We start from the raw sequence: 26484 nt of genomic DNA on the forward strand, positions 1-26484 counted from the left end.
ACCCTCAAAATGACGCTATAGAGCACTGCACACCAGAACAACTAGACACAAGAACATTTTTTCCCAGAACGCCATCACTCTGCTAAATAAATAATTCCCTCAACACTGTCAAACTATTTACTAAATCTGTACTATTAATCTTCTCATCGTTCCCATCACCCATCTCCTTCCACTTATGACTAACTTTGTTGCTTATATCTTTACGATTTATACAGTAATTGATTGTTTCCTGATTGCTTAATTGTAGCCGATAACTATCATTAAGTGTTGTATCATTAAGTGTTAAATTTGTACCCTATGACTATCATTAAGTGCTGTAAGTGTTGTACCTTGATGAACGTATCTTTTCTTTTATGTACACTGAGAGCATATGCACCAATACAAATTCCTTGTGTGTCCAATCACACTTGGCCAATAAAAAATTCTATTCTATTCTATTCTATTCTTCCTATATAACTATACTATATATATATATATGTGTGTGTGTGTGTGTGTGTATATATATAGTGTTGTGACCCAGGTTCCTGGACTCGGATGATTCAGAAAGTGAGGGAGAAGACCTGGCAAGGCCTGCTTCTCCTGGGCCCTCTCCCTCCCTGGCATCCACCCAAAGGGAGGAGGAGGGGCCGGCAAGGCCTGATTCTCCCGGGCCTTCTTCTGATTTGGCAACGCCCCAAGAGCAATTTTGGCGTGATGCAAGACTGCGCAGACGTGACCGGCACGCGCAGCAGAGGAAGCGTTGGGACAAAGCCAAAGAATGATGAGTCATGCAGTGACATCTACAGAGGCTATAAAAGCAGGAGGCAGAACTTCCTGGCTTTTTGCCTTGGACAAAGCAGTGAATTTGCACGGGCAAACTGTATCAATGGAGGGAAGAATATATTCGTGAGTAACTCTGGCCTTATCTATAATTTCCTAGTTATCTCTAGAGACTTGGCAGGCCTGTGGGTAGACGTGGCCAGAACATTTATATAAATACATACACTGTATAACTATATAATATATAAATATATAAAATATATAATATTTTGTATAATATTTTAATTGTTGTTCTACACCAGAGTTACCCAACCTTTCCGAGTGGGTGGCTTGGAAGACAAGTACATGTGTGCAGATGTGCGAGCACCTGTGATGTTTGCGGCCATGTGCAAGTGGGGCCTAGACCGCCTGTGATGAGGCTCACGCAAGTGGAGCTGCAAGTGACCATGACAAGGTTTGTGCAAGTGGGGCCACGATTACCCACAACAATATTCTTGCAAGTGGGGCTGTGCGCATGCACAGAGGCACGTGCACCAGCCAGCCATTCACATGGCAGGGTGGTGATTAGCCCACGGCCCACAGGTTGGGGACCCCTATTCTACATACTCAGAGGGACTTTGTGTCAGATGAGTGGCCATATAAGTTTGATAAACAAAATAAATAAAAATATACAAACCAATACATTTTATACAGCATGGATAAAAACAGCGGGACTTACGGGATGATTAACTTTGGGATGATCACTGTGCTTTTTTTTCATTTCGTCATATTTAACTTCCTCTTGGTGCCTCTTTTCTTCATCCAGTGTTTTTAAATATTCTCTCCTTTCATGTTCTTTCATCATCTCATACTTCTTAAACTCCTCATGACGGGTTTTGTCATAGTTTTCTAAGTCATGTGTAGCCTGCAAATAAAAAGAGTTAAAAACTGAAACAAAATCTGTTGTTTTTTTTCCTAGAGTGAGGATAAACATTGAGTTAAGCAGCATTAAGAAACTCCTGTTGACCAAGCCATCTTCTCATTTCCCTCAGGACATTTTTCTCAGGATATATCCAAGTTCATAAAGAATTCCTGAACAATAAATTCCACAACCATCTTCTTCAGTTTAACAAAATGAAGATACAAGGAAACTTAGAATTATTGTTGTATACTAAAAATCTTCACTGCATCTAGACTTAGAGTAAATGTGAAATAAAAGGAATTTTTAGCCATACTATCTAAAATTACAGGTAGTCTTCATTTAGTGACTGACTTGTTTAACAACCATTCACAAACACAACTGTGATGAAAAAATAACTTTTAGAATCTTCACAGATATCTAAAGCAAAAAAAGCTGAAATAAGATCATAGGCAAAATTGCAGTTTCACTAAGTGATTGATGATGTTATGTAGGTGTGTAATGACACTTCTGCAAGCAAATAACTAAGCTCCAAGAATACCAAGGACTCCAGAATTCAACCCTAATTCTAATTATTTTACTCATCTAATTCTTTTAATTAAATTCTTTAATGAACATTTTATTTAACATTCTTCTGCATCTTATGTAATTCACTTAATACTTTGTCTCCCACAGAGAAAATTTAGCACTATTTCCTTAAATCCTTGCTTCACTTATGAAGAAGGTGTTACAGGAATTATTTACCAACGATTATCATATAGTAAATGTTACTGACACTAGGGGGTGCTAAAAGCTCATTTTTAATGCTTCTGCCTCCATCTCTAGAAAATAGGAATAACAAAATTGACTTATTTTGAAGTGTGATTGTTAACAGTTACTGTCACAATTAAACTGACTGGCCCTGGACATTTTATTTTATTATTTATTTTATTGATTATATTTGTCTGCTGTCCATCTTACTTCAAAGCAACTCTGAGTAGCTTACAATATTAAAAGCAATGAAATTGTAAAAGATAATTTTTTTTAAAAGCAATAGAATAGACAAATAATCTTTAAAGGAGAGAGGTGTCATTTGGACTCACCATGTTTTGAAAGCAGCCCCAAATATCCCCAAAGATTACCACAAATTTGTTAATTGTTCTGGTATCAGAAAGGGAAAATTATTAAATATAGGCATAAACACATTAACTATTTAATTAATTGGTTTTAAATCTTTGTCCAGTTTTTTAAATACAGTTTTTTAAGCACAGCTGTATTTTTAAATACAGCTACATCGAAGTATAGATTTTGACTCAAAGGAGGCTGTGCATTTTGATTTGGATCATTTTTTTAATAAATGATCCAGTTTGGTTAGTGTTGAAGTTGCTAGTCTCGAAACTAGGAGACTGTGAGTTCTAGTCCTGACTTAGGCATGGGAAGCCAGGTTGGCGTTTGGGCCAGTCACTCTCTCTCAGCCCAACCCACCTCATGGGGTTGTTGTTGCAGAGAAAATAGGCAGAGGAAGGAATATTTTTTTTTTTGTTTACATTTATACCCCGCCCTTCTCCGAAGACTCAGGGCGGCTTACAATGTATAAGGCAATAGTCTCATTCTATTTGTATTTTTTTTTTTTTACAAAGTCAACTTATTGCCCCCCCCAACAATCTGGGTCCTCATTTTACCTACCTTATAAAGGGTGGAAGGCTGAGTCAACCTTGGGCCAAGCTCGAACCTGCAGTAATTGCAGGCTCTGTGTTCCAATAACAGGCTTTCTCTACTGCCTGAGCTATCCCGGCTCATTAAATATTTTTACCGCTTTGAGTTACATACAAAGTAAAAAGGTAAGGGGGAGAACTAATAATAAGTCATAAATATATGCGCAGTCTGTCTTTCAACCATTTCTTCTGAAGGCCTACAATATAGGAGCCCTGATCATGAACTTGTTAAGTTCTAAAGGTGTATTTTCAAAAGCCAACCGGACTTTGTTTTTCCTTAAAGACATTTCACTTTTCATCCAAGAAGCTTCTTCATTCTGACTGAAGGGTGGAAGATGGAAGGATTTACATTCCTTGCAGCAATCCTTCCATCCTCCATCATTCAGTCAGACCTGAAGAAGCTTCTTGGATGAGAAGCGAAACATCTTCCAGGAAAAACAAAGTCCAGTTGCCTTTTGAAAATGCACCTTCGGGACAACTGTGACCTGGGTGACCGAGAATCTCCATAGGCAAGGATGTGTAAAGGTGTGGACAAACAGGGTTGTCTGCTTGCCACTCAGCTGGGAAGAGAGGGGCATTGCCTTCCTCCTTCCCTCCTGCAGCAGGGACTAGCACAGCTTCCTTCATACAAGTCTGCCCTATCTTTATTTTTTATTTTTCTGTTCAACCGTTCCTGATTCTCAGAGAGTGCCTAGAGAACTTTTCTTGGGAAGGTTTTTCATAAGTGGTTTGTCATTGTCTCCTTACTGGGTCTGAGAGGTGACTGGGCCAAGATGCCCAAGGCAGGAATAAAACTTATAATAAGTGTCCTGATTTCTTAGCCCTGAAAGTGGCACGCAGAGCCATCTCTCTGGGCAAGCCAGCTGTCGCCTGTTGCTCTTCTGGCTGGTTTTCCCATGCATGGGAGTGCCGGAAACCGGAAGGGAAGCTCCTCGATGCGCATGCACACATCAGGAAACTCAGCTTCCAGTTTCCGGCGCACACATGCACACTGGCCAGCTGGTTTTTGTGCGTGCATGCACACCAGAAACCAGAATACCAGGTGACTGGTGCGCATGCACACGCCGGAAACCGGAAGCTGAGCTTTGTGGCACACGCATGCACGCCGGGAAACTGCTCTTCGGGTTTTCAGTACTCATCCCCGTGCGAGCGCTCCCGTTTCAGCACTCGGTGCCAAAAAGGTTTGCCAACACTGTCTTAGCCATTACTCCAAGCTGGCTCTACATACTATTTTTACACATTCATTTATTTCAGTTATACTTTTCATATCTGCAATTCTGTTCTCTGATGGAAACCCTCAAGAGGCTCTTAAAAAGAGAGGACCATCTTTTTAATTTTTTTAAATATTTTTTTTGGGGGGGGGGTCTGCCATAACTTTGAATAGTTACTAAGTGACTGGCCATAAATTGAGGACTACCTCCACTGCTTTTGTAAGAAAAAAAAATATTCAAAATAGCTTGTGCTTTGGGTCCATGCAATATTAGCAAATACATAATCCATTTTTTATGACTGTGGTCCCCTACCTTGTTTTTAATTAGTAAATTAATTAATAAATGCAATCGTTCATTTATCCGTGGAGCACATGTTAAACAAATATATACTTCATTATATTTTAAAGCTATTCAGGATCTGCTGCATTGAAGAAGCTTTTCTTGCCATCACTGAATGATTTTTTAAGTTGCAAATGAGATTTCTAACATTGCAAAATAAACTATACTATTATTTGGAAAACTGAGTATATTTAAACTGATTTGAATACTAATTAAACAGACTGTTTAATCTGGTGAAAAATATTGGTTGGCTAATATAAAGTTTCTTCCAAGTATAACAAAATGTGAGAAGGAATTAAATTGGCTCAGTTTAAAGGTTTAAAGACTTAGTAAAAATATAAAGCTGCTTATATTGGCTTGAGAACATTCATTCCATGATGCCCTCACTACAAACAGATGGGCAAAGGGCAGTTGTTAAAGAGCACAAATCTTATGTAACACAACATTTTATTATGGATCCAAACGGAGTTCCAAGTTAAGATTCCCGAGATAATTATGAAAGATATTTAAAACTGACAAATTAAGAGACAAAATTTCAGACCAGTATAGAAAAATATTTTTTTTAAAAAGAGAGAGAGAGAGAGTAAACAAGCATCTAAGAATTATTTGCTGGACACTTACAGTTTTAATTAGCATGTCTAAATCTTTAACTTCAAAAGTGTGAGGGTTCTGATGGTTCAGATGTTCAAACTGTTTGAGAAGAGCTTGATGGTCTATGCCAGAATCTAAAAACAACCCGCACAAAAACAGAACCGTAGTGACTACATTGATGGATACAATACAACAAACACTGGGTAGAATTCAAGAGCATATCTTAAAAGGCAATTCATATTTTATGAAGATATTCGTAGCCCACAGCATTCACAAGGTTCAACAGAGGTTTTAAATTAGATGAAAAATGCCCAGGCAATATAAAAGGTAGGCCTCAACAGGTTGTTGATGTTGTTGCTACCAGGATAAACACAGACTCCGAATATAAAAATTGACTATCCTAGATCTTGAATTGTTTTCAATCCTGGTGATAGGATGGCTTCTTTCATGGCATGTGAGGATAACAGACCTGCTCAGGACAGGCCAAATCACTTGGGGAGATTCTTCCCTCTAATCTGAAGACAATTTCTCAGGTGGCTTAATGCCTGCTTATGTGGAGATTACAAAAATCTGCTTGACCTTAACCACAGGGACAAGGTGCAGAGAGAATGAGAATATACACCAGTCAGGAAAAGCTATCGAAAAGAGATAGAAAAGCCAGTATAACTGGATGGCCATTGGGAGCTTGAGATTATGAATAAATTTAAGTTGCAAAGGACAGTACTTGGGTGTTTAAATAAAAAGAAGAAGGAATGTCCAAAGTGTTCTTAAAGTATGACAACATTTTTAGAGAAGAATGTCTCTACTTTTGCTACTTGTTGATATGCTATGCAATCCAAGCAAGATGTAGGCTTGCAGCTATAAATTAAATTATTAAATTATCAAGTTATTTTCCCACAGATTTTTCTTATATACACCAAACAATTCTTACTAAGGAAATAAAGGCGCACTAACCATTTCCAAATCAGGAAATTATAATCCTACCCTGCCTTTTGGGAGCCTCGGTATAAGATGAAGAAAATAGATTTTAAAGTAAAAATATTTTTTTTATTATATAATAAATATATTATTTATTATACCCTATTTGGGTATAATCAGAGTGTTTTAAAAATTGATATTAAATTTTCAGAACTCCATTAAGGCAACATTGGTTGGGTATGAAGTGTTTTCTTCCTAAAGCCCACTTCATCTTCATAATACTTGAGAACTGACCTGCAGTGTAGTGATATGTTTTGGAATGGAATAGATTTAGTCAAAATAAGAGAAAGAAAAAGAAATGTAAAAGGGATAATTCTGTAAACTGGTCCTAACTCTCCAACATGGCTTCTGCTGCTGACGTGCATCTATTGTTTTTCTGATGTCAATATGGAAGGGGTTTGCCATTCCCTTCGTCTGGATTGTTGCTTTTTGGGATTTTCCACTTTGGTCTACAAACCAAGAACTCCCTGGTAGATCATCTAAACACTATTCTAGGTTTGATTCTGTTTAACTTTTTGAAATCAGCCAAGGTCACTTAATTTTTACCATCTGCTGTAGAGAAGATTAAAACTGTTCCACAATTAAAGTTACCATTACACATGATGAATTTTCATGATTTGAACATATGGATTATTATCTGAAATACTGCATTCCTCCCGTACAGAGATTTACTTGAATGGTTTATTTAAAAAATAACACAAAGCTACATGACAATGTCACAATGGAAACCCCTTCTTTAAACTGTTTCGGTTTCAAGCAATTTATTTTGCAGATGTTTTTCTTCAGAACCAGCTTGTCATTCTCACCCCTAATTTCTGAGTAGAACAAGAATAAGTAATGAAGTAAAAAAACACAGGAATACAGTTTTATCTGATTCAAACACAGCTGTAAACTAAAGAGAAAATTGAAACATTATTGCCAATTTGTCCATTTTTCCCCTTTGTCTGCTTACCTTGATATGCATCAATCTTCGCTTTGATTAACATCCTTAATCTTGCAACTTCCTGCCTTTTCAGTTCATCCAGTTTTGTTCTCACCTTATGGCCAACTAAGTCTAGCTCTTTGCTTAACTTTCCACTCTGTCAACAATAACAAAGCATTGATATAAAAAGTCATTATTTTTCTATTGTTTTTTAATTTTGAAATTATTTTTAATTTCATTGGTTCCAATCTATAACTGAATGCACTAAGTAAAATAACATTCCATTCTCCTAAGAGAAACCAACTTCTAACATTTTTAAACACCAAACAAAACTTTAAAAGCAGAGGGTATGAGCATTGATAAGTTATCTTTTTCACCTAATAATTCAGTGGAAATGAAACTGATTGAGAAGGTAGCTAAATAGCATACACCAAAGACAGATGCACAATGATGTAACAGAGTTTATGCACAATATTTAGTTAGTTACTTAGTTATCAATCAAGCTTATACGGCTGTCCATCTCACCAAAGCTAACTCTCGGCTGCATCCAATAAAATAATAATTTTCAGTTCCCGGATGGATTTTTGAGACACTTCTCCCAAAGGCAGAGCCTTCAGCATTAGCAACAATTTTCTCCGAAACATTTTAATAGATATGCCACTAGCAGTATTTTGAAGCAAATATATTTAGACTACAATGATGTACAATATGCAGCATCTTCTATGTACATCACAATCACTCTGGATTAATCTGTCCTTTCTATACTTAACTGAAATCTTTGGAATGGATGACACCAAGAACACATGCTGCAATTTGGCTGTAACAAACCATAACTTGATATTGAGATGATTTGGTTTATTAAAATGCATCTTGGAAAAGGTTGAACAATAACGTTTTTGTTTAACACTAATTTCACAGGTAGTTCCCCAAACACTATGTTTCAGCTGTTGTTTTTTTCATGCTGGGAGTCAGAAAGGAAAATCATTCCTCACTCGAAGTGAGCTGCTGCTTATTAGCCATTGAACATCAAACTTCCTTCGATTGGCCTGCTGTTTCCACCTCTGGTTGAAATCCATCAGACAACAGGCAATGTTGCACAGGAAAGTATGAATTAGTACATATTTTAATCTGGGTAAGATATTTGTTCCGGGATGGTAGGAATAAATTGCATACAGGAATAATAAAAGAATTCAAGAAGTTCATAGCATAGGAATGCTATAATGTATTTCTAAAACTGTTCAAAGTACTCCAGGTAATATTGTAGTATGTACTCTGCACTACAGGTGCGCTGACTTTAGATATTGACTATGGCCCTCCAGATATTGTTGAGCTGTCCCATCTTTCCCCCCACCCATCCTGCCATTGCCCTCCCCCTCAGTATTTGGATTTTAGTTGTTGCCATTAGCTTATGTTTTTATAGATATACACATAAACATATACATACATGTGCATGTACATGTACATATACATATAAATGCATACATATATGATTGTAAGCTGCCTAGCTTCACCCTCTGGTAAGATGGGTGGCCAATATAATTTATAAATAAATAAATCTTTCAGCCCACCTCCCCAATCGTCATGCTGACCAAGTATTGGGAGTTGTGTTCAGCAATGCCCAAAGGCTGCATGATATTTAAACTATGGATTGGGGAAGAACCAATGGTGGGATTCAGCTGGTTCGGGCCGGTTAAGGCAACCCAGTAGTTAAATTGCGGGCTGCCGCCACCACACTCCATCCCTTCCAGGAGTCCCCACACACCCCATTTTGGCTCCCAGGTGAGTGCAGGGCGGCTTCCTAGGCCCAAAACGGAGCATGTGGGGTGCGGCGCCCTTCCGTAGCCCATTTTCACTCCCAGGAGGCTTCAGGGAGGCCTCCTAGGCCCAAAACGGGGCATGAGGGGGCGGCACTTCCCCCCCCATGGCCTATTTCTGCTTGTAGGCTGCAGAAGGCCAAGTGCTGCCTATCACACCCCCTGACCACGCCCACCATGGCCACTCCCACCCAGCCAGTTATTAAGGCCGGTTTAGCTCACGCTGGTAAAGCCTGTTATTAAGAACACAGTAGCCTGCAATTACTGCAGGTTCGAGCCCGGCCCAAGGTTGACTCAGCCTTCCATCCTTTATAAGGTAGGTAAAATGAGGACCCAGATTGTTGGGGGGGCAATGTTGACTTTGTAAAAATATACAAATAGAATGAGACTATTGCCTTATACACTGTAAGCCGCCCTGAGTCTTCGGAGAAGGGCGGGATATAAATGTAAACAAAAAAAAAAAAAAGGCAGAGAACCGGTTAAATTATTTGAATCCCACCACTGGGAATAACCTGAGCGTATACATAATACTAAGTCGTAAATCATAGTTTGCAGATCAGAATCCACATATTTAATCAAATCCATGTACTATTTTGGCTTTGCCATGTGAGAACCCAGTTGCTATTTGTATCAGTGCAAGTTAGGTAATGTAGACATTGTTCGAAATTGCAAAATTTAAGAAGATTTCAAGGTAAATATTCCACGAGAAAAAGATGTGTTGATATCACAAATTAATACAGGATCCAAAATAATTCATTTTAATTTTCTACTAGAAAACAAAGAATTCTAGGTTTTGGTTTTTTAGGGTTGTTTTTCCAAAAGAAGCTACATATTTAGTATTGTTTGAGAGACATGCTCACAGCAAGTGATTACATTCTTTCTCAATGAACACAGGGAAGGTAAAACCACAGAGCTCATTGTTTTCATTTTATTAAAATTTGCTAGTTATTACACTTACCTTTATTTCCTCTATGTTTGCTGTTTGGAGTTTTTCTCTGAAATGTGTGTCTGTCTCCAAAACTTCTATCACTTGCCTGAGATAGGCATCATAATACAATCCAGTGTCCTTTAAGATATACATATAATTACCATTAGCTTAATAAAGTAGAGTCAGGGATGAGAAATGTTGCTTTATCTATAAAAAATATTTCATCTACGGTAGGTGTTCCTTATCCTTGCTGATTTTACAACAACCAATTATAATATTTTGTTGTTCAGTGCTGAAGGTGGAGCAAATTCACACAGTAAGAATTAATTCTAAACACAGACACACATCCTACGAGTGCAGTTCAATTTGAAATGCCAAGTTTTGGATTTCACTAGAACCTAGAAAGAAAAAAAAATATTTTTCTCTTTTCTCTCTGAAATTATAAGGGACTTCCGCAAGCGAATGCTAACCTTTCCAGGTTTGATGAACTCGTCTTGCAGTTCCAACACTTTTAAAGATTGCCAGATTGCTTTGAATGTTTTTAGCCTGCTTTCCTTCAGAAGCCAGTCACGTTTGGCAAGTCTAACTCAATGCATTAACTCTTTCTTAAAATATTTCTGCCAACAGAAAGCAAAAGGCCTGCTTGTCCTAATCAGGCCAACTTTGTTTAGAAAAATAATTACAGTCTCTTCCACTTTGCAAAGAGGGCTGTAAGTTTAAACCAAACTCTGTATTTTTTTCCCTAGACTAAGCCAATCTCCCTGTAAAAATTTCAGGGCCAGAAGTCAGATGAGAGGAATTTGACCAAAGTCAAGGATCCTGTGGCTTCAATCAAAAAAAGAAAAAAGAAAAAAAAAGATTACAACCTGTCAAGCTCCACCATAAACGACAGCAGGGGTCTCCAACCTTGCCCATTTTAAGACTTGTGGACTTCAACTCCCAGCAAACTGGTTGAGGAACTCTGGGAGTTGAAGTCCACAATGGCCAAGGTTGGAGACCCCTGAACTACAGATAGCCCTCATTTTACATTCCTAATTGGAATCAGGATCGCTAAGTGAAGCGATCATTGGGTGAAATATCATGTGACTGTGCTGCTTTGCAGTTCTGGTAGTCTCAGTTGTGGTCATTAGGTGAGGACTGTGTAGTCATTAGATAAGGACTTCACACTTCTCCTCCCCTGCAAGAACTGCCACTTTCGTCCCTCTGCCTCTTCCCCAGTCAGGCCTGGAGAGAGAGCAGCCTTCAGCATTTGAGGGTCTGCCCCCCTGCCCTGCTTGCCTCCACTTCAGTTCCCTCCCCCTGCCTAATTTCCCCATCTCTGCCCTTTGAAACAGGGGTCTCCAACCTTAGTAACTTTAAGGCTTATGGACTTCAACTCCCAGCTTTGCTGGCTGAGAACTCTGGGAGTTGAAGTCCACAAACCTTAAAGTTACTAAGGTTGGAGACCCCTGCTTTGAAAAGTATTCCTTTTACCCTATAGGATGAGAATAGCTCAAATTCTAGCATTTACAAATGTTCCTCAGTTAACATTCAATGACCGTTCAAAGTTATGACCACACTGAACAAGTGGTAATTCAAACCAATCCTCAACGTTATGGCCATTGCAGACACGATTAAAATCTGGGCAGTTGGCAACTCACTTGCATTTACGACTGTGTGTGCATTTCAACCTGCGTATCTCTTTCCCCATCTCTGTCCTTTGGGGGGTCCTGCACTCTGCCAATGATGCTTACCACTACTATCCCCCTTGCTGCGCCCAGCTGATCTTCACCATCTTCTTTCCTTTGCTGATGGCCCTGGATTCAGGAGCTGGGCAAGGGTGCAGCTTCAAGATGTGCACATCGTGAGCATACTAAGGTGGCATTGCCGGGCCTGGTTGTGAAGAGGGGGTCATGAGGGGCTTGCAAAGCCTCACAAGGCGTTGTACATCGCCTATAGCTGCTGCCCATACCACCACCCTGTCTCTTCCCCAGTCGGGCCCAGCAAGCTGCCTTTAGTAGACAAAGCTCTGCTTCCCACACATATCTCGGGGCTGTGCTCTTGCCCAGCACCTGGATCTCAGGCCAGAAAGGGATGGCAAAGGCCAGTAGGGACAGGTAGCAGTGGTAGGGTGCAGGATGGAAAAAGGGCAGAAACAGGGGGAGATAAGTGGGGGGGGGGAATTGAAGCACACACTGTGGTTATACGTAACTGAAGGCAAGGTGCCCAAATTTTAAGCAAATAACTGCAGAGGCACTACACTGACTGTAATTTTGAAGACTGGTTGTGATTACCACTAATTCAGCAATCTCATAACTTCAAACAGTTGCTATTAAGGGAAGACTACTGCAAATGCTAAAATCTGAGCTAATTCCACCCTGAATGTTTGTATCCATGTTCATTATTTTAGGCAGTGAGACCGCATCCAGCACATCTTTCTTCTCCTATACTCCCCACAACTCTGTGAGATGGGTCAGGCTGAGAGGGAGTAACTGGCCTAAAGTCATCCAGCTGGCCGTTCATGGCTAAGGTGAGAATTGAGCTCATAGTCTCCCTCTTTCTAGCCTGGTGCCTTAACCCACTGAACTAACCTGGCTATAATTAAGTATATTTGTTGAGAAATAACCTAATAGCCTAGGACCCTCATGGTGAACCTATGGTATGTGTACCACGGGGGCACGCAGAGCCCTCTCTGCGGGCACGCGAGCTGTCACTCCAGCTCAACTCTGGCAGAAGATGGCATGCATGCCACCTCCTGCCAGCCAGCTGGTTTTTGGGTCTCTGCTGCGCATGCGTGGGGGGAGGGGTGCATGCAGGAGATGTGCGTGTATAAATGAGGGTGGGGCACATGCATGGGGCGGTGTGTGCATGCATAGGGGTGGGACACACATGTACATGTGTGGGGGACAGGATGCACGCAGGGGGCATGCACATATGTGGGGGGCGGGGGGTGTTGTGCACACATTGCATTATGGGGGTGCACACACGTGCTTTTGGCACTCAGTGGCCTAGGACAATGCTTTAAACCTCACTTAGCTTTCATTTAACCTTTTTTGTCTTGTCTTTCTTTGGCTCCAATATTCCTAGAACCCAATAGGGAAATATCTAGATGCAGCTAATCTGTAGGCCACAGAGTATCTAAACACCGGTAATGGATTACATTCCAGTCTGAAATATTGCATTGTTAGAAAAGCCACTATTAAGAAAACCACATTTAATGAAATGACTTACGGGATTATCTACTTTTGCGTTGTCTTTTTCTTCCTCCTGTACTTTTGTCTTGTCCACATCTATCGGCACTGCTTCCAATATAATTACAACACAGGTCAGCAGCAAAACACATTGTTGTAATAAAGTAGTTCTCCATCTTATCTGAAATAAAACAAGATACCACTCTGAGCAATTTCAAGTTTTATACACTTTATTTTTCCCTGCTTATCCCGGTGCCAATTTGTGACTCCACCATAATATCCTGCACAGGTCTCTCCTCTGCCAATCTTTATAACAATCTTACAATACACATCACACTGAAACTGACTCTAATGTGCAGCACACCTCTGCAAAACTAGCCTGTTTCCCACCTACACATTGTATTTATTACAACAGCCGACATACTTCTACTTTATTCACAGCAGACCACAGCTATCTATACCTATTTTCCTCTCCCCATTTCCAATTTACAATCAATTAATTAATTAAGTTGTGCAAAGGCCCTCCTGGCCACGATCACCACCTGCTCTTTGAGCTGGAGTCCTGCGTCCAGGAAAACTCCTACATTATGCACAGGGTCTGTTTGGGGTAGTGCCAACCCATCCAAGATATACTAATATACTGTGGTCCTCTGGAAAAATAAAAAGAGTGAATTGCTACCGCTGTTTTTAGACATTTGGGATAACATAGTTTTGATGTGTATTGTGTTTTATGGAGCTATAGAAAATTAGGCCCAAATATTTAAAGGATTGACTTGTCCAATATTCTGGCCATTTATCTTACAGGTGTGCATCAATTGGGCAGGCATCTGCCAAGGGGAATTCTCAGAGTTCTCACTAACTATGGTAGTATGGAGATACAATGGCGCTTCAGGTAGAACCAGCTAAGAGGTTTACTCACTAAGTTTCTGGGAGCATTTAATGCAGATCAGTCCCACTCTGGATCTGATTCCTGAACTGGAATGGGTTCTGTTTCCATAAAACAATTATCCAAAGGTTTTATGACTGTAATACCTAGGAGATGAGACTATTGCCTTATACATTGTAAGCCGCCCTGAGTCTTCGGAGAAGGGCGGGGTATAAATGTAAACAAAAACAAAAAAAAGATGATCACGGTCAGTTTATCAATTTACAATAATCTTGCTTAAAAACCTACTGGGATTATGTGCCCACAAACCTTATGCCCTTAGTTTGCTAAGCAAGCAAGACTTCCCAACCTCCTTCATTCTCTTCCTGGATCATTCTCTTTTCTCACTCCTGGATCTTGAATTTAAAAACCTTTTGCAATCTGAATTCCTTCCAACTCAATTTCTTTTTTCCATCCTCCAGCTGACCTCTGTTGCAATGCTACAGACAACTACCACACCAGCTACTTTCTGTAGTCATTCCTGCTGACTCATCTATTTTATCTCCAGCTCTCAACGCCTGTCAGTCTCGTCCTTTTCTCACTCCCTGATACTTTCAAGATGAGGCTTCCAGGGTACTTCCAAGTATTTATAAATGTGAGGCAGGGCTTGTCTCTCAGCCAGAGAGCTGTCCTCATCACTACACATTCTTTCATTGTCCTTATGCAGCTAAAGCTTTCTGCCCTTCACCAAGGATATGTGGAGCTACCCACTCACCTCAAACCTTAAAAGTAAACACTGCTACACTTTTTCACAGATCTGAAACTTCTTTACTATCCATTTCAAACTGCTTTTCATTTATATCCAATCCTTTCATAATCTGCCATGACGTTCTCTCCAATATCCCTCTCTCGTCGTCAGCTAACATTCTTCTACCCCATCGTATAATAAACCCCCGCTCAAAAATGGTTAATGATACTAACAAACAGTGGTGGTACTCAGCTGATTCGGACCGGTTCGGGCAAACCAGTAGCAGAGATTGCGGGTGGGCCCACCCACTTTCCCTGGCTCTATGCCGTTCTATTTAGCCACGTTTTCGAGGCCAGGCGCATGCACGGAAGGCACACGCACAAACAAAGCGCATGCATGGAAGGTGTGTGCGCATGCAAAGCCTGTGTGCGCACACGCAGCGAACTGTTGGTAAATATATGTGGAACCCACCTCTGCTAACAAAGGATAGTATTTTAAAACAATAACTAATTCTATTTGCAACAACAATAGCAAATTACAAGGCCTGATTAATCTATTTATTTTTTACTATTCCAAATTTTCATGTGGGATATTAAATATTTATCTCCGATATTGGTGAAAAAACATGAGTGCACTTTATTCTAGCAAGGATGGAAATACTGGAGAAATTCTCAGTAGCAGTTAAATTATTCTATGGTTTCCTGAATGGCAGAAGACAGAGAAAATGAGGCATGGCCAAAAAATTATGACTCAGTCTCCAGGCAGATTAGACTGTATCAACCCATTCCTGAACCATTCCACAGCTTATTAGGAGAATGGCCTTTTGAAGGACTTGCCTTGAAGGAGAGGAAGAGCTACTACCAAGGCAATGGTCAGATAAAAGAAACATGAGTCCTGGGCAGGAATGTAGCATGTGTAAATGTCACAGACAGGATCTTCCCTAATTCATATGAAGATAAAGGGAGAGAGGGGAGGATGTTTGCAAGATTCTGTTGCCATAACTTTACAATAAAAATAGTAAAGTATAGGCCTACATGAGATCGATTTCCTAATCTTGGTCTACCTTAAAGGGCTAACATCAGCCATATGTCAACAACATATTTAATTCCATTCTGTTGTTGAAACACAGCCAACACATATTTGCCAAATAAACCCTCAATCAGGATTAGGAGTAAAACCTTTTATGCAAAATAGGACAATGCACAGTGGGGGATAAATGGCAATCATAACTTCAAATTATGCTTGGAAGTAGAAATATAAGAGGAAGGCATGAGGCTCTCTTTTAATCTTAGGATAAGAGAAATAAGTCTATGTTCCCTTTCTTTCTTTCTTTCTTTCTTTCTTTCTTTCTTTCTTTCTTTCTTTCTTTCTTTCTTTCTTTCTTTCTTTCTTTCTTTCTTTCTTTCTAATTAGAAGAGCAAATAGAAAGACTGGCTCCTTTTGCATTGCAAAAGACAGAAATGCAGAGTGGGGCCACAATCCCTGCTGTTTCTTGGGTATTCAGATGAAGAGAAGATTATCCTATATGGGTTTCAGCAATCCATCCAAATAATTACAAGAAGGCAACAAAGAAATACAAAAAGTTAACTCTGCTATCATAGTAATCATCTGGATTGCTGCAGCCCAGATATGGTAAGTCTAAAACAAGAAAGGCAGAAAGAAAAAGATTCACTCCCAATGCATGACAGAGAACAGTAAAGTCAACAGAAGACAATCAAAGTGTCACCTGGTTTACAGGTCAGCCATTCTCTCTTAGTGAAACCCATCTCACAATTTTGCTGTCATGGATATAAAATTATAGGCAGCTCCAAACAATAAATAAAATTGAAAAAATCTTCTGTGCCAAGATGATTTCAAAATCAGCTGGAAAATACCTTAAAACTTTTTCTTTCTTCTTTCTCTTCCTCTCTCTTCCCCCCCACCCCCACAGTCGTGTATGTGTGTATGGAACCTCACAAAAACCAGAATGGATGGCGCTCCTGTTGGAAGAAATATCCATCTGGGTTCAGTTCCAAGTGGGGACAAAGACACTGGAAACATGGAGGCTGCTTGGAAAGATGGTTTAATGGTGGTCAGGATCACATGGCTTGAGATCCTGAACAGAAAAAGGGCTGAGATCCTGTGTGCTCCCTGGCTTTATGCTTTTTCTGAGCTTTGAATTTCCTGGGGCACAAGAAGAGTACCCTGATTGGCTGTCAGACTCCCAGGGGGTGGGGGTCTTAGCTAACATTGTAGGTTGTCCCTCAAGCTTGCCTGAGCCTTGCCATGTGGTGAGTTTCTGTTCTAGATGGGTTCTATTATGATGCAGATGATGGTTGACAAAGGTGGGGGGAAATGAGTGAGCTTAGCTGAGGCTTTAATGGCCCATTGACAAAGGTGGGGGGGGAGTCAGGAAGCTGCTTTGTCTTTAAAACATGTTTCTCCATTTCTCATCCAGGGAAATATATTCTGCCTTTTAAATATTTTCTAAAATATTTCATTCTTCTAGGAGGGGGATGGGTACTAAATTCCTACACTCCAAAGTTCATCTAATGCAAAGGCCTCTTAAATTCATATTGTCTACTCAGTGGAAAGCCCATAACATGGCATAATTATAGCAACACCTTTCTGTTCTTCTTCCCAGATGTAAGTATTGAGAAATACAGTGTTCTGGCTGTGATACTAATGGTAATGTATAACTACCATGACTATTAGCCAGTGAGACATCAACAGTGAGAACAAAGTTCAATTTTCCCATTTGGTAATGAAGGTGACTAATCATTTGCCCTCCTACAACTCATGCTGTATAATAAAGATAGTGAACAGATAAGACTCATGTAAGGATTTCGAATGAAATAGGGAGGGGGGGCAAGGCAGAGAATATATAATTTAGCTCATAATTTGCAAGTATTTCACACATTAATCAAAAAAATGGGAAATGTTTAAAAAGGGGAGGTACGTCTTTGGCACAGCAAAAGAAGAAAAGGTAGGCACTAGTCAAACTTTCATTAAAGGTTATATAACTGGATCAATGCAGATGCAATATCTCATGACAGATGTAAACATTATTTCCAATGACAGTCATAATGCACATGTGGAGTGCTTTCTGATAGCCTGGTTTCAAAGCAAATGGAAATGGATGATAATGGATGATAAGCCACAAAGTTATGTAAGAACATGAAAATTATGCACTAGGAACTTTTTAAAAACCTCTTTGAAGGCAGGCAAATCTAGAGGTGGCCAGAACATGGTGTCTTTGGTTATGTTCTCTATAAGCAAGAATGGACTTGATCGGACACACCAGACTCAGCTGAGTTACTAACAACACTGACAAGACTTGTTCAAGAAACATTTCTTGAACTGCACACTTTATCTTTTAGGGGGACAGAAGGAATCTCCAAAGAGAACAATTTAAAATACTATCCATTAACCAACTCTTTATCTTTTAAACTGGATTTCAAACTATTGTTCTTTATCCTTTTGTTACTTCTTTCATGCAGAGGCTCAACTCATCTATATTTTAACATGCAGCACACTGAAACATCTGCAGAATATATGCCAGAGAAATCTATCACCATCTTCTACAGCCCACCTGCCAAATATGAATAGCATTACTGAAGCCCATTCCTTCCAATTCTCATCCCCAGAAGGATATCCAGAAAGGCATCACATTAAATGCATTAAACAAGATTAAATTAAACATTAAACAAGATTAAATCAGGCAAAGAAAAGTAAACCAGAAGCATACTTTCTAGGTGTAACTTGATATAAGGCTATGTCACTGGTGGGTTAGAACAAATTATTAAAATACATAGCTTGCTTATTCAATCTTCTGGATACACATACAATTCAGACTTTCTCTGTCCTGAGGGAAGCAGAATACAAAACTATGGTTAACTGTTTATAAACAATTTGTTATCTCACTTCTTGTGAGCAGTAAAAGCCAGATACCCAGTATACATACTTGGCTGTTTGCCTAACTATAGCAGGCTCATCTAATTGAGGACAAAGTCAAGAGATGCATAATCCCAACTACTGAGCCGTGGTGGTGCAGTGATTAGAGTGCAGTACTGCAAGCTACTTCTGCTGACTGCCGGCTGACTGTAATTTGGCAGTTCAAATTTCACCAGATTCAAGGTTTAACCCTAACCCTTCCATCCTTCTGAGGTGCATAAAATGAGGCGGCAATATTGGGGGAAATATGCTGACTCTGTAAACCGCTTAGAGAGGGCTGTAAAGCACTGTGAACCGGTATATAAGTCTAAATGCTATTGCTATTGCTAAGGTAATCTTATAGGCTGTCCTTGATTAATGACCACTCATTCAGCAACCAGTGATACTTATAATCAGTCCTCAAAGTTCCAGTCCTTCCAGCACCCTCCAGATTATGTGATTGCAAACTGGGCGCTTGGCACCCAGCTTGCAATTACGATGGTTGCAGTAGTTACATTTATCACATTTACCTGATTGCATTTGCGACCTTTCCTGTTGGCTTCCCTCAAGCAAAGTCCATGGGGAAGGTGACAGAAAGGATTACAACATGCTTCACAATAAGTCACACACACTCCAGCAGCTTTTTCCCCCAAGGAGCCTGGCTAAGGCACCATGGCATGCTTACCCATGCACCGTGGTGCACCTTTGTACACCTAGCAGCAGTCACCCTTGGCTTCATCACATTGTGCCACGTCTCAGTGGCTGTGAGTATACTTTCATGCCCTTGACAGAAGTTATCCCCAGCCCAGCTGCACTTACATGCACTACAATCACCACTCTTATACTCTTGCACATCCGGCAGGAGACACCCCCGGCCCCACAATGCTGTGCCCCACTGGCCACTTATGCACACTCATCAGCAGCCACCCCTAACCCTGTTGTACTCACCAGACTCATGGTACTCACACGATGCCAGCCATGTCATGCACCTTCGCACCCTGGCAGCAACTACTCATCTACCCACCAGCCTGCTTGTGAGCCACCTGGAAATTGACTGTTGGCTTCCTCATAGACTTTGTTGAAAGCAGGCAGGAACTTTGAGGAGGTCTTAGCTGAACAACAGAAGTGAGGATTGCCATGTCTAAGCAATGTGGTCGTGGGACATCATGCTTTACAATCCCATTGCTTAGCAATGGAAATCTGAATCCCAATTTGCCATCGTAACCTAAGGACTACCTGTTAGCTACAGGCTCCGCAGAGTACTCCCACATTTCTCTCAGAGATCAAAAGTCATTTATAAAAGGGATTTTTTCTGGAATCTTTCTGGCTACAAACCAGCCTAAAATAAATCAAGGTCATTTTAAAAGAATCAGAAAGCCTTTTATTTAGCAATGACATTCATTGATCTATACAAAAAAACTGTGAAATAGGATAATTGAGAATATAATAGATTCAATGAAGAGCAATACATTCTCTTTTTAAGAAAAAGACCTAAGATACATAGAACAGTATTCATACATAGAACAGTATTCATTTCCTTATTGGAGAATAAATTACATGTACCTAAAACAATTTATTCTGCCATAGTCAATGACATTTAATCAATGTTTTTTTTTAAAGTGAAATGACTGATCGATATTTCTTCTTGCCAAAAGGAACAGAATTACTGGCTTCCAGGGAAGGATAAAGCGGCTATATTTTTGGCAATTGTGATGAAGATGGAATTTTTGTTTAATACAGTTTGGCAGCCAAGGTTGAGAAAAAGTACACCTGAAAAGTTAAAGGTACAAAGGTTTGCAGATGCAGCTTTTCTCAGCCATACTTATGCAACTATTAGAGATACAGAACATATATCACCATAATCACTTGCTGAAACACAGCCAGTTTATACCTTAATATTGACCAAAATAACTGAAATGTGTGTTTAAGTGTATTTTAAGTGAAAAAAAATCAAACATTATTAAAAAGTAATTGCTGAGAAAAACTACTACATCAAGGTATGCAGTTAAAAGGGGAACATTTATACATTTGATTAGATCTTTGATCAGCTCAAGGCAGCATACATACCTAATGCCCCTGCCTCCTATTTTCCCCCCAACCAGCCTGTGAGGTGGGCTGGGTTCAGAGTAAGTGACTGGTCAGAATCACCCAACCAGCTCACATATTCTAGACCAGCACCTTAACCACTACACCAAAGAGACTCTTTGTTTGGGATATCACTGAAGGACTGGATCTGTTTCTAGATTGAGAAGCCCATTGAAAGGCAAAGTAATACACAAAATTATCAAGGAAACTTTGTTTACTAAAAATCCATAATTCATCATTTAAATTAAAAGCATGAATTTGGCTCCATCCTCATCTCTCCCACAATGTTACTTATTTTGTTCGGTCTCTTTGTTGTCCTCTTGCCAACCCATCAAGTTTGACGCTCAACAAGGTAATGGAGGACCATTTAAGATCCACTAAACCTGGGAAGATGAAACTGAAATACTTTGGCCATCTAATAAGAAGGAAGGACTCACTGGAGAAGAGCCTAATGCTGGGAATGATTGAGGGCAAAAGAAGAAAGGGATGACAGAGAACGAGGTGGCTGGATGGAGTCACTGAAGCAGTTGGTGTGAGCTTAAATGGACTCCGGGAGATGGTAGAGGACAGGAAGGCCTGGAGGAATGTTGTTGGTGGAATCGAGATGGGTCAGACATCAACAACAAAACCTGGGAAGCCCACACAATTGGCAGCAAATACATATCTTGTATGATTTTTTTTTTTTAAAAAATCTAACCAGGTTGGTCTATATAGTATTTGGAAGGTTTCTGTAACCATGGGCTAGACTAAGAAGTTGGAAAAAATCCTGGAATAAAATTAAATACTTAGCTTTTAAACTTAGAAAAGCTTTATATTATCCTATCCACAAAGAATCAATCCCTTGGACAGCTGCTACAGAACAAGCCATTATTATAATGTCCTCATCCAAAATGTATTGATAGCCACTTTAAAAAAAGGAACGTATTATATCCTTTTTTATGTCCAATGGCAATAGTTCACACACACACAAGACAATGTAGACAGGTAATCCTCGACTTACAACCTCAACTGAGCCTAAAATTTCTTTGCTTAGAAAGTTGATAAGTGAGTTTTTGCTCCATTTTACAACCTTTCTTGCCACAGTTGCTAAGTGAATCGCTGCAGCTGTAAAATTAGTAACACAGTTATTAAGTGAATCTGGCTTCCCTATTGACTTTGTCAGAAGGTCATGACCCCATGTGACCATGGGTATGTTACAATGGTTGCAAATATGAAAAACGGCCATAAGCCACTTTTTTAGTGTCACTGTAACTTTGAATGGTCACTAAATGAATGGTTGTATATCGAGGACTACCTGTATTCCACTTAAGACTAGAGGAATACTTTCACCACAATAGGAATGAACTGCATACCAATGAACCAGTTTTAGTTTCCTAGTGCATCTCAACACATTGACATACACAAACATTGTTTCAACTCGGTGTATAGAATCTTTCAGATGGTTAAAATATTAGGTCAGAAATAACAGCCATAATTAAAGAAGCTGAGATCTCATGATTGTGAACAGGTTCAACCACTTATCACTGTATCATATCCAATTAAAGAATTTCAAAATATGAAAGCTTATGAAAAAGCTTGATGTTTATGACCAGATCTGTAAAATAAACCTCAGAAATGTAACTTATTTACCACCCAGTACAGTCAGGCAACTCTGGATACCCAATGTTTTTGAATCTGATATTATTGGCACAGGATTGTAAAGTTTTATGAATCCCATCTCAAAATTCCAGGTTACCAAATTTTGTGGAAAAAAATACTTTCCATTCATTCTCTCTCTAAAAAATCATTCTAATTATCACAGATGTTAACTCATTTTATGCTAAGTTGAACAATAAAGTTGAATTAAAAGTAGCATCTAAAAGTAGTACTTTTGTTAGAACATTTCTGATCATCGTGTAATGTATGCTCACACAGTTGGCACTACGATCACTCCCATAGCTGCACAATACAACGTGTCAATGTCAACGCTAACTCAACGCTTGCTTATCTCTTATCCTTAAAAGCAGCTTCTTGGGGATGTATTGATGGCATTTTTCATTAATATTCTCCATAGACTGGATGCCTTGGCAATTGTTGTGGCTCCAGCCGCCCCCCCCCCGGGCCTGGCCCCCTGCCAGAGAGTGACTCATCAGGGCTCCCTTCTGCAGAGCCAGCTTCCCTGGCTCAGCTCCAGGAGCCAGAGGCAGGCCAGGTGGAAGAGGTGACGAGGCCTCTGTCTCCTGTATCTCCCCCCCACCTGCCCAGGAAACGCTTCCAGACCCAGCTGAGGACAATCAGTCCTGGTTAGATCCCAGGTTTCATAGACAAGAGAGGCAGGAACAACAGAAGTAGGGGTAGGGCAGGCCTAGAAAGTGCTGAGTCATGCAGCCACACCCCACAGGGTATAAAAGCAGGAGGGGCTGCTATACTGCTTCATGACGAACAAATCAAACTGCCTAGAGAGAACTTGAGCTGAAGTGCTGTTTATTCCTGATTTCCTGGTTGACACGCTGGCATCAAGAAAGATAACAGAAAAACCTTGGCAGACGCTCGCTGGATTGCTGCCAGAGCTGATAGCTGCCGTGGACTCAGTTGCCGGCTAATTGAGTCATTTCTCGTGCCTCCTGGACTGAGGTGGGGGGGGGGGACAGAACAGCAATGTTCTATCAGGACTTCACTAACTTTAATGTACTTTATCCAATACTAGGAAAATACATAATGGGCATCATCAAATAAAGCATGTATAGACAATCACAATACCAATGATACCTGTTCAGACTCAACAGAAAAAAACACAAAATGATGTAAATTAAAAATTCTTACAATAAAATGCTCACAAAACAAAATGAAAATAAAAGATTAAAAACATCACCAAATAGCACTAGGAATATTTTTTCCAAATAATCCCAGAACAGAAAACAATGTAACACTGCTTTTTAGCTTCAGTTCCAATTAAGACCAGTTAAAATGGGTAACACTTTTTTTACAGCCCTTTAAAGTAAGCCTATACTTGCTAAAAAAACATTGATAACAGACCCAGAAAACAAACCCCAAAAGAGACACAGTCTCTAGATCAGTTCAAAGGATTTGAAAAGAATTATTTTGGCAAGAAATAGCAGCTTCTGAAGTTCTTCAGAGAACTTCAGCACCATTTCCCCTTAACAAGACCAAACGTTCTTACCACACCAAATGTGGTAACCAGCTGACAAATGCAAATGCCACATCCAACAACTGGTTATTGCTCACTACAATGTTAGATTGCATCAACGTAAGTGTAGATTCCAAATTACAGAATATGACAGCATCAATTTAGTTTGCATGATTAATTCCCCATTTTAAGCATTCTAACGAAACTGGAACAGCAATAATCAGAACTATGATAATCAGATTTCAGCCGTATGAAAATGCACTGAAGGAACTAGGAATGTTTAGCTTTCTGAAAAGAAAACTGAAGGAGAATAGGAGAGCATTCTACTGTAGAGTGCAAGGCACAGAATAACAATACTGATAGGAAAACAGATTCCAATTGAATATTAGAAAAACTTTCTAGACAGGAGCAGTTCAATGATTAAATCAATTACAAGTACGCAAATCAATTATGCTGCTCCCCTTGGTTGACTAGTTCAAGCAGACGGCAACAACTATCTGTAGGGGATATTTAATTTGGATTCCTTGACTAAGAAAGGAGTTGGCTTCGATTGCCTAAATGGCCCCATTCCAACTCTGTTTTTTTAATCCGATTTATCAAGAAGGAATTGTTTAGATGGCATCTAATGTCCAGCAGTCTTCTTTTTTGGAATTTATAGCTGTTCTCCAAATTGTTTTATCCTATTTGAAGTGGAATAGTTGGAGGCTATACAATTTTTCTGAAATTCTCCTTGCTGAAGATTTTTTTCCCCCAATTCTAAACTAAGTCATTAAATCTATGCCACTTTTATATCTCAAATTAGCAATCTCAAATTAGAGTTTATATTGCTGACTCATGATAAGACAAGCACTAATTTTCTATATTAAAATGTAGGAATGGCAAATGTTTGAAAATTGATTGATATGTGCTATAAATCTCATGCACTCATTTTTTTCTTACTTCATGGAAGAAATTATGGAAATTTTTGTACATGTGGTACAGTAGTTACAGTAAGGCAGTACAGTAAATTACAGTAAGTAGTTACACTTTGGATATACAAGGTAAAGGGGGCTCCAGACCTTTCTGGGTGTTTATGTATCTCCTCTCAATATGCAGCATGCAGCTGCCCTCCAAAGCTTAACTGAAATCCTTTAAAAACATATATTTGATTGAAGGAGCTGCTGATATATCCAATGTCAGCGTTCCAGAAAACCCTCCTTGCAGAAAAGATTCCAAAGCAAACATCTTTCAAAGTTCTTTTACTAGCATAGGTAATCAGGCACAATTGGTGGAAATCTGAATCTGGGGATCCAGGTTCCTCCCTCAGTAATACATACTCCAAAATCCCCACCCTCATGACCCCTCTGCAGATCACATGCTCCAATCTTCAACCGTCCCATCTAGAGACATCACTCCAGTCACTCCTTCTCCAGATGCGAGCTCAGACTGACCTTGACCGGCAGGAAAAATGTTGTTATGTCTAATAATCCCTTGTACCACCACCCACGTCCCCTACTTTCCCACATAGGAGAAAGTGGCAGTGTGTGGAAGTCTTCAGCCTAGTATGGCTTCCAAAGCTGACATCCTACCTGTGTGCCTAGACCTTCCCAGCCAGAAGTTCTCATATCTTGAAAGTTGCTGAGGTTGAGAAATACTGGTCTAAAGCAGGGGTCTCCAACCTTGGTCCCTTTAAGACTTGTGGACTTCAACTCCCAGAGTCCCTCAGCCAGCAAAGTCTTAAATGGACCGAGGTTGGAGACCCCTGGTCTAAAGCATCTTTTCCCCTTTTAGTTCAAAGCATTAACAGGCTCTGCTAATTTGCTTGTAAAACAGAGAAGTTCCTAATGTAGTGTAGGAATTTAGCACCCACCCCCCTCCTAGAAGAATGAAATATTTTAGAAAATATTTAAAAAGGCAGAATATATTTCCCTGGATGAGAAATGGAGAAACATGTTTTAAAGTCAAAGCAACTTCCTGACTCCCCCCCACCTTTGTCAATGGGCCATTAAAGCCTCAACCAAGCTCACTCAATCCCCCCATCATTTGCAACACAATAGAACTGAAACTCACCACATGGCAAGGCTCAGGCAAGCTTGAGGGACAACCTACAATGTTAACTAAGACCCCTAGACCACCTGGGAGTTTGACAACCAATCAGGATACTCTTCCTGTGCCCCAGAAAGTTCAAAGCTCAGAAAAAGCATAAAACCAGGGAGCACACAGGATCTCGCCCCTTTTCTGTTCAGGATCTCAAGCCATGTGATCCTGACCACCATTAAACCATCTTTCCAAGCAGCCTCCATGTTTCCAGTGTCTTTGTCCCCACTTGGAACTGAACCCAGATGGATATTTCTTCCAACAGTAGGAAGTTAGCACCCACCCCACTTCTAGAAGAATGAAATATCTTAGGAAATATTAAAAATGGCAGAATATTATATTTCCCTGGATAAGAAATGGAGAAACA

The 26484-nt window shown here is 39.8% G+C and overlaps 1 protein-coding gene across 1 annotated transcript in view; it reads right to left on the reverse strand.

The window, feature by feature from the left end:
- Positions 1–26484, reverse strand: part of NUCB2 (nucleobindin 2) — a 42097-nt gene that overhangs the window by 12058 nt on the left and 3555 nt on the right. Inside the window, exons 2-6 of the mRNA XM_058158682.1 lie at positions 13345–13485; positions 10165–10272; positions 7423–7549; positions 5523–5626; positions 1478–1663 (exon numbers count right to left, since the gene is read on the reverse strand). Coding sequence (XP_058014665.1) covers positions 1478–1663; positions 5523–5626; positions 7423–7549; positions 10165–10272; positions 13345–13485 — 666 coding nt within the window. The remainder of the gene's footprint in view (positions 1–1477; positions 1664–5522; positions 5627–7422; positions 7550–10164; positions 10273–13344; positions 13486–26484) is intronic.

The sequence above is a fragment of the Ahaetulla prasina genome, chromosome 1 (genome assembly GCF_028640845.1).
Source record: "Ahaetulla prasina isolate Xishuangbanna chromosome 1, ASM2864084v1, whole genome shotgun sequence".
NCBI lineage: Eukaryota > Metazoa > Chordata > Lepidosauria > Squamata > Colubridae > Ahaetulla > Ahaetulla prasina.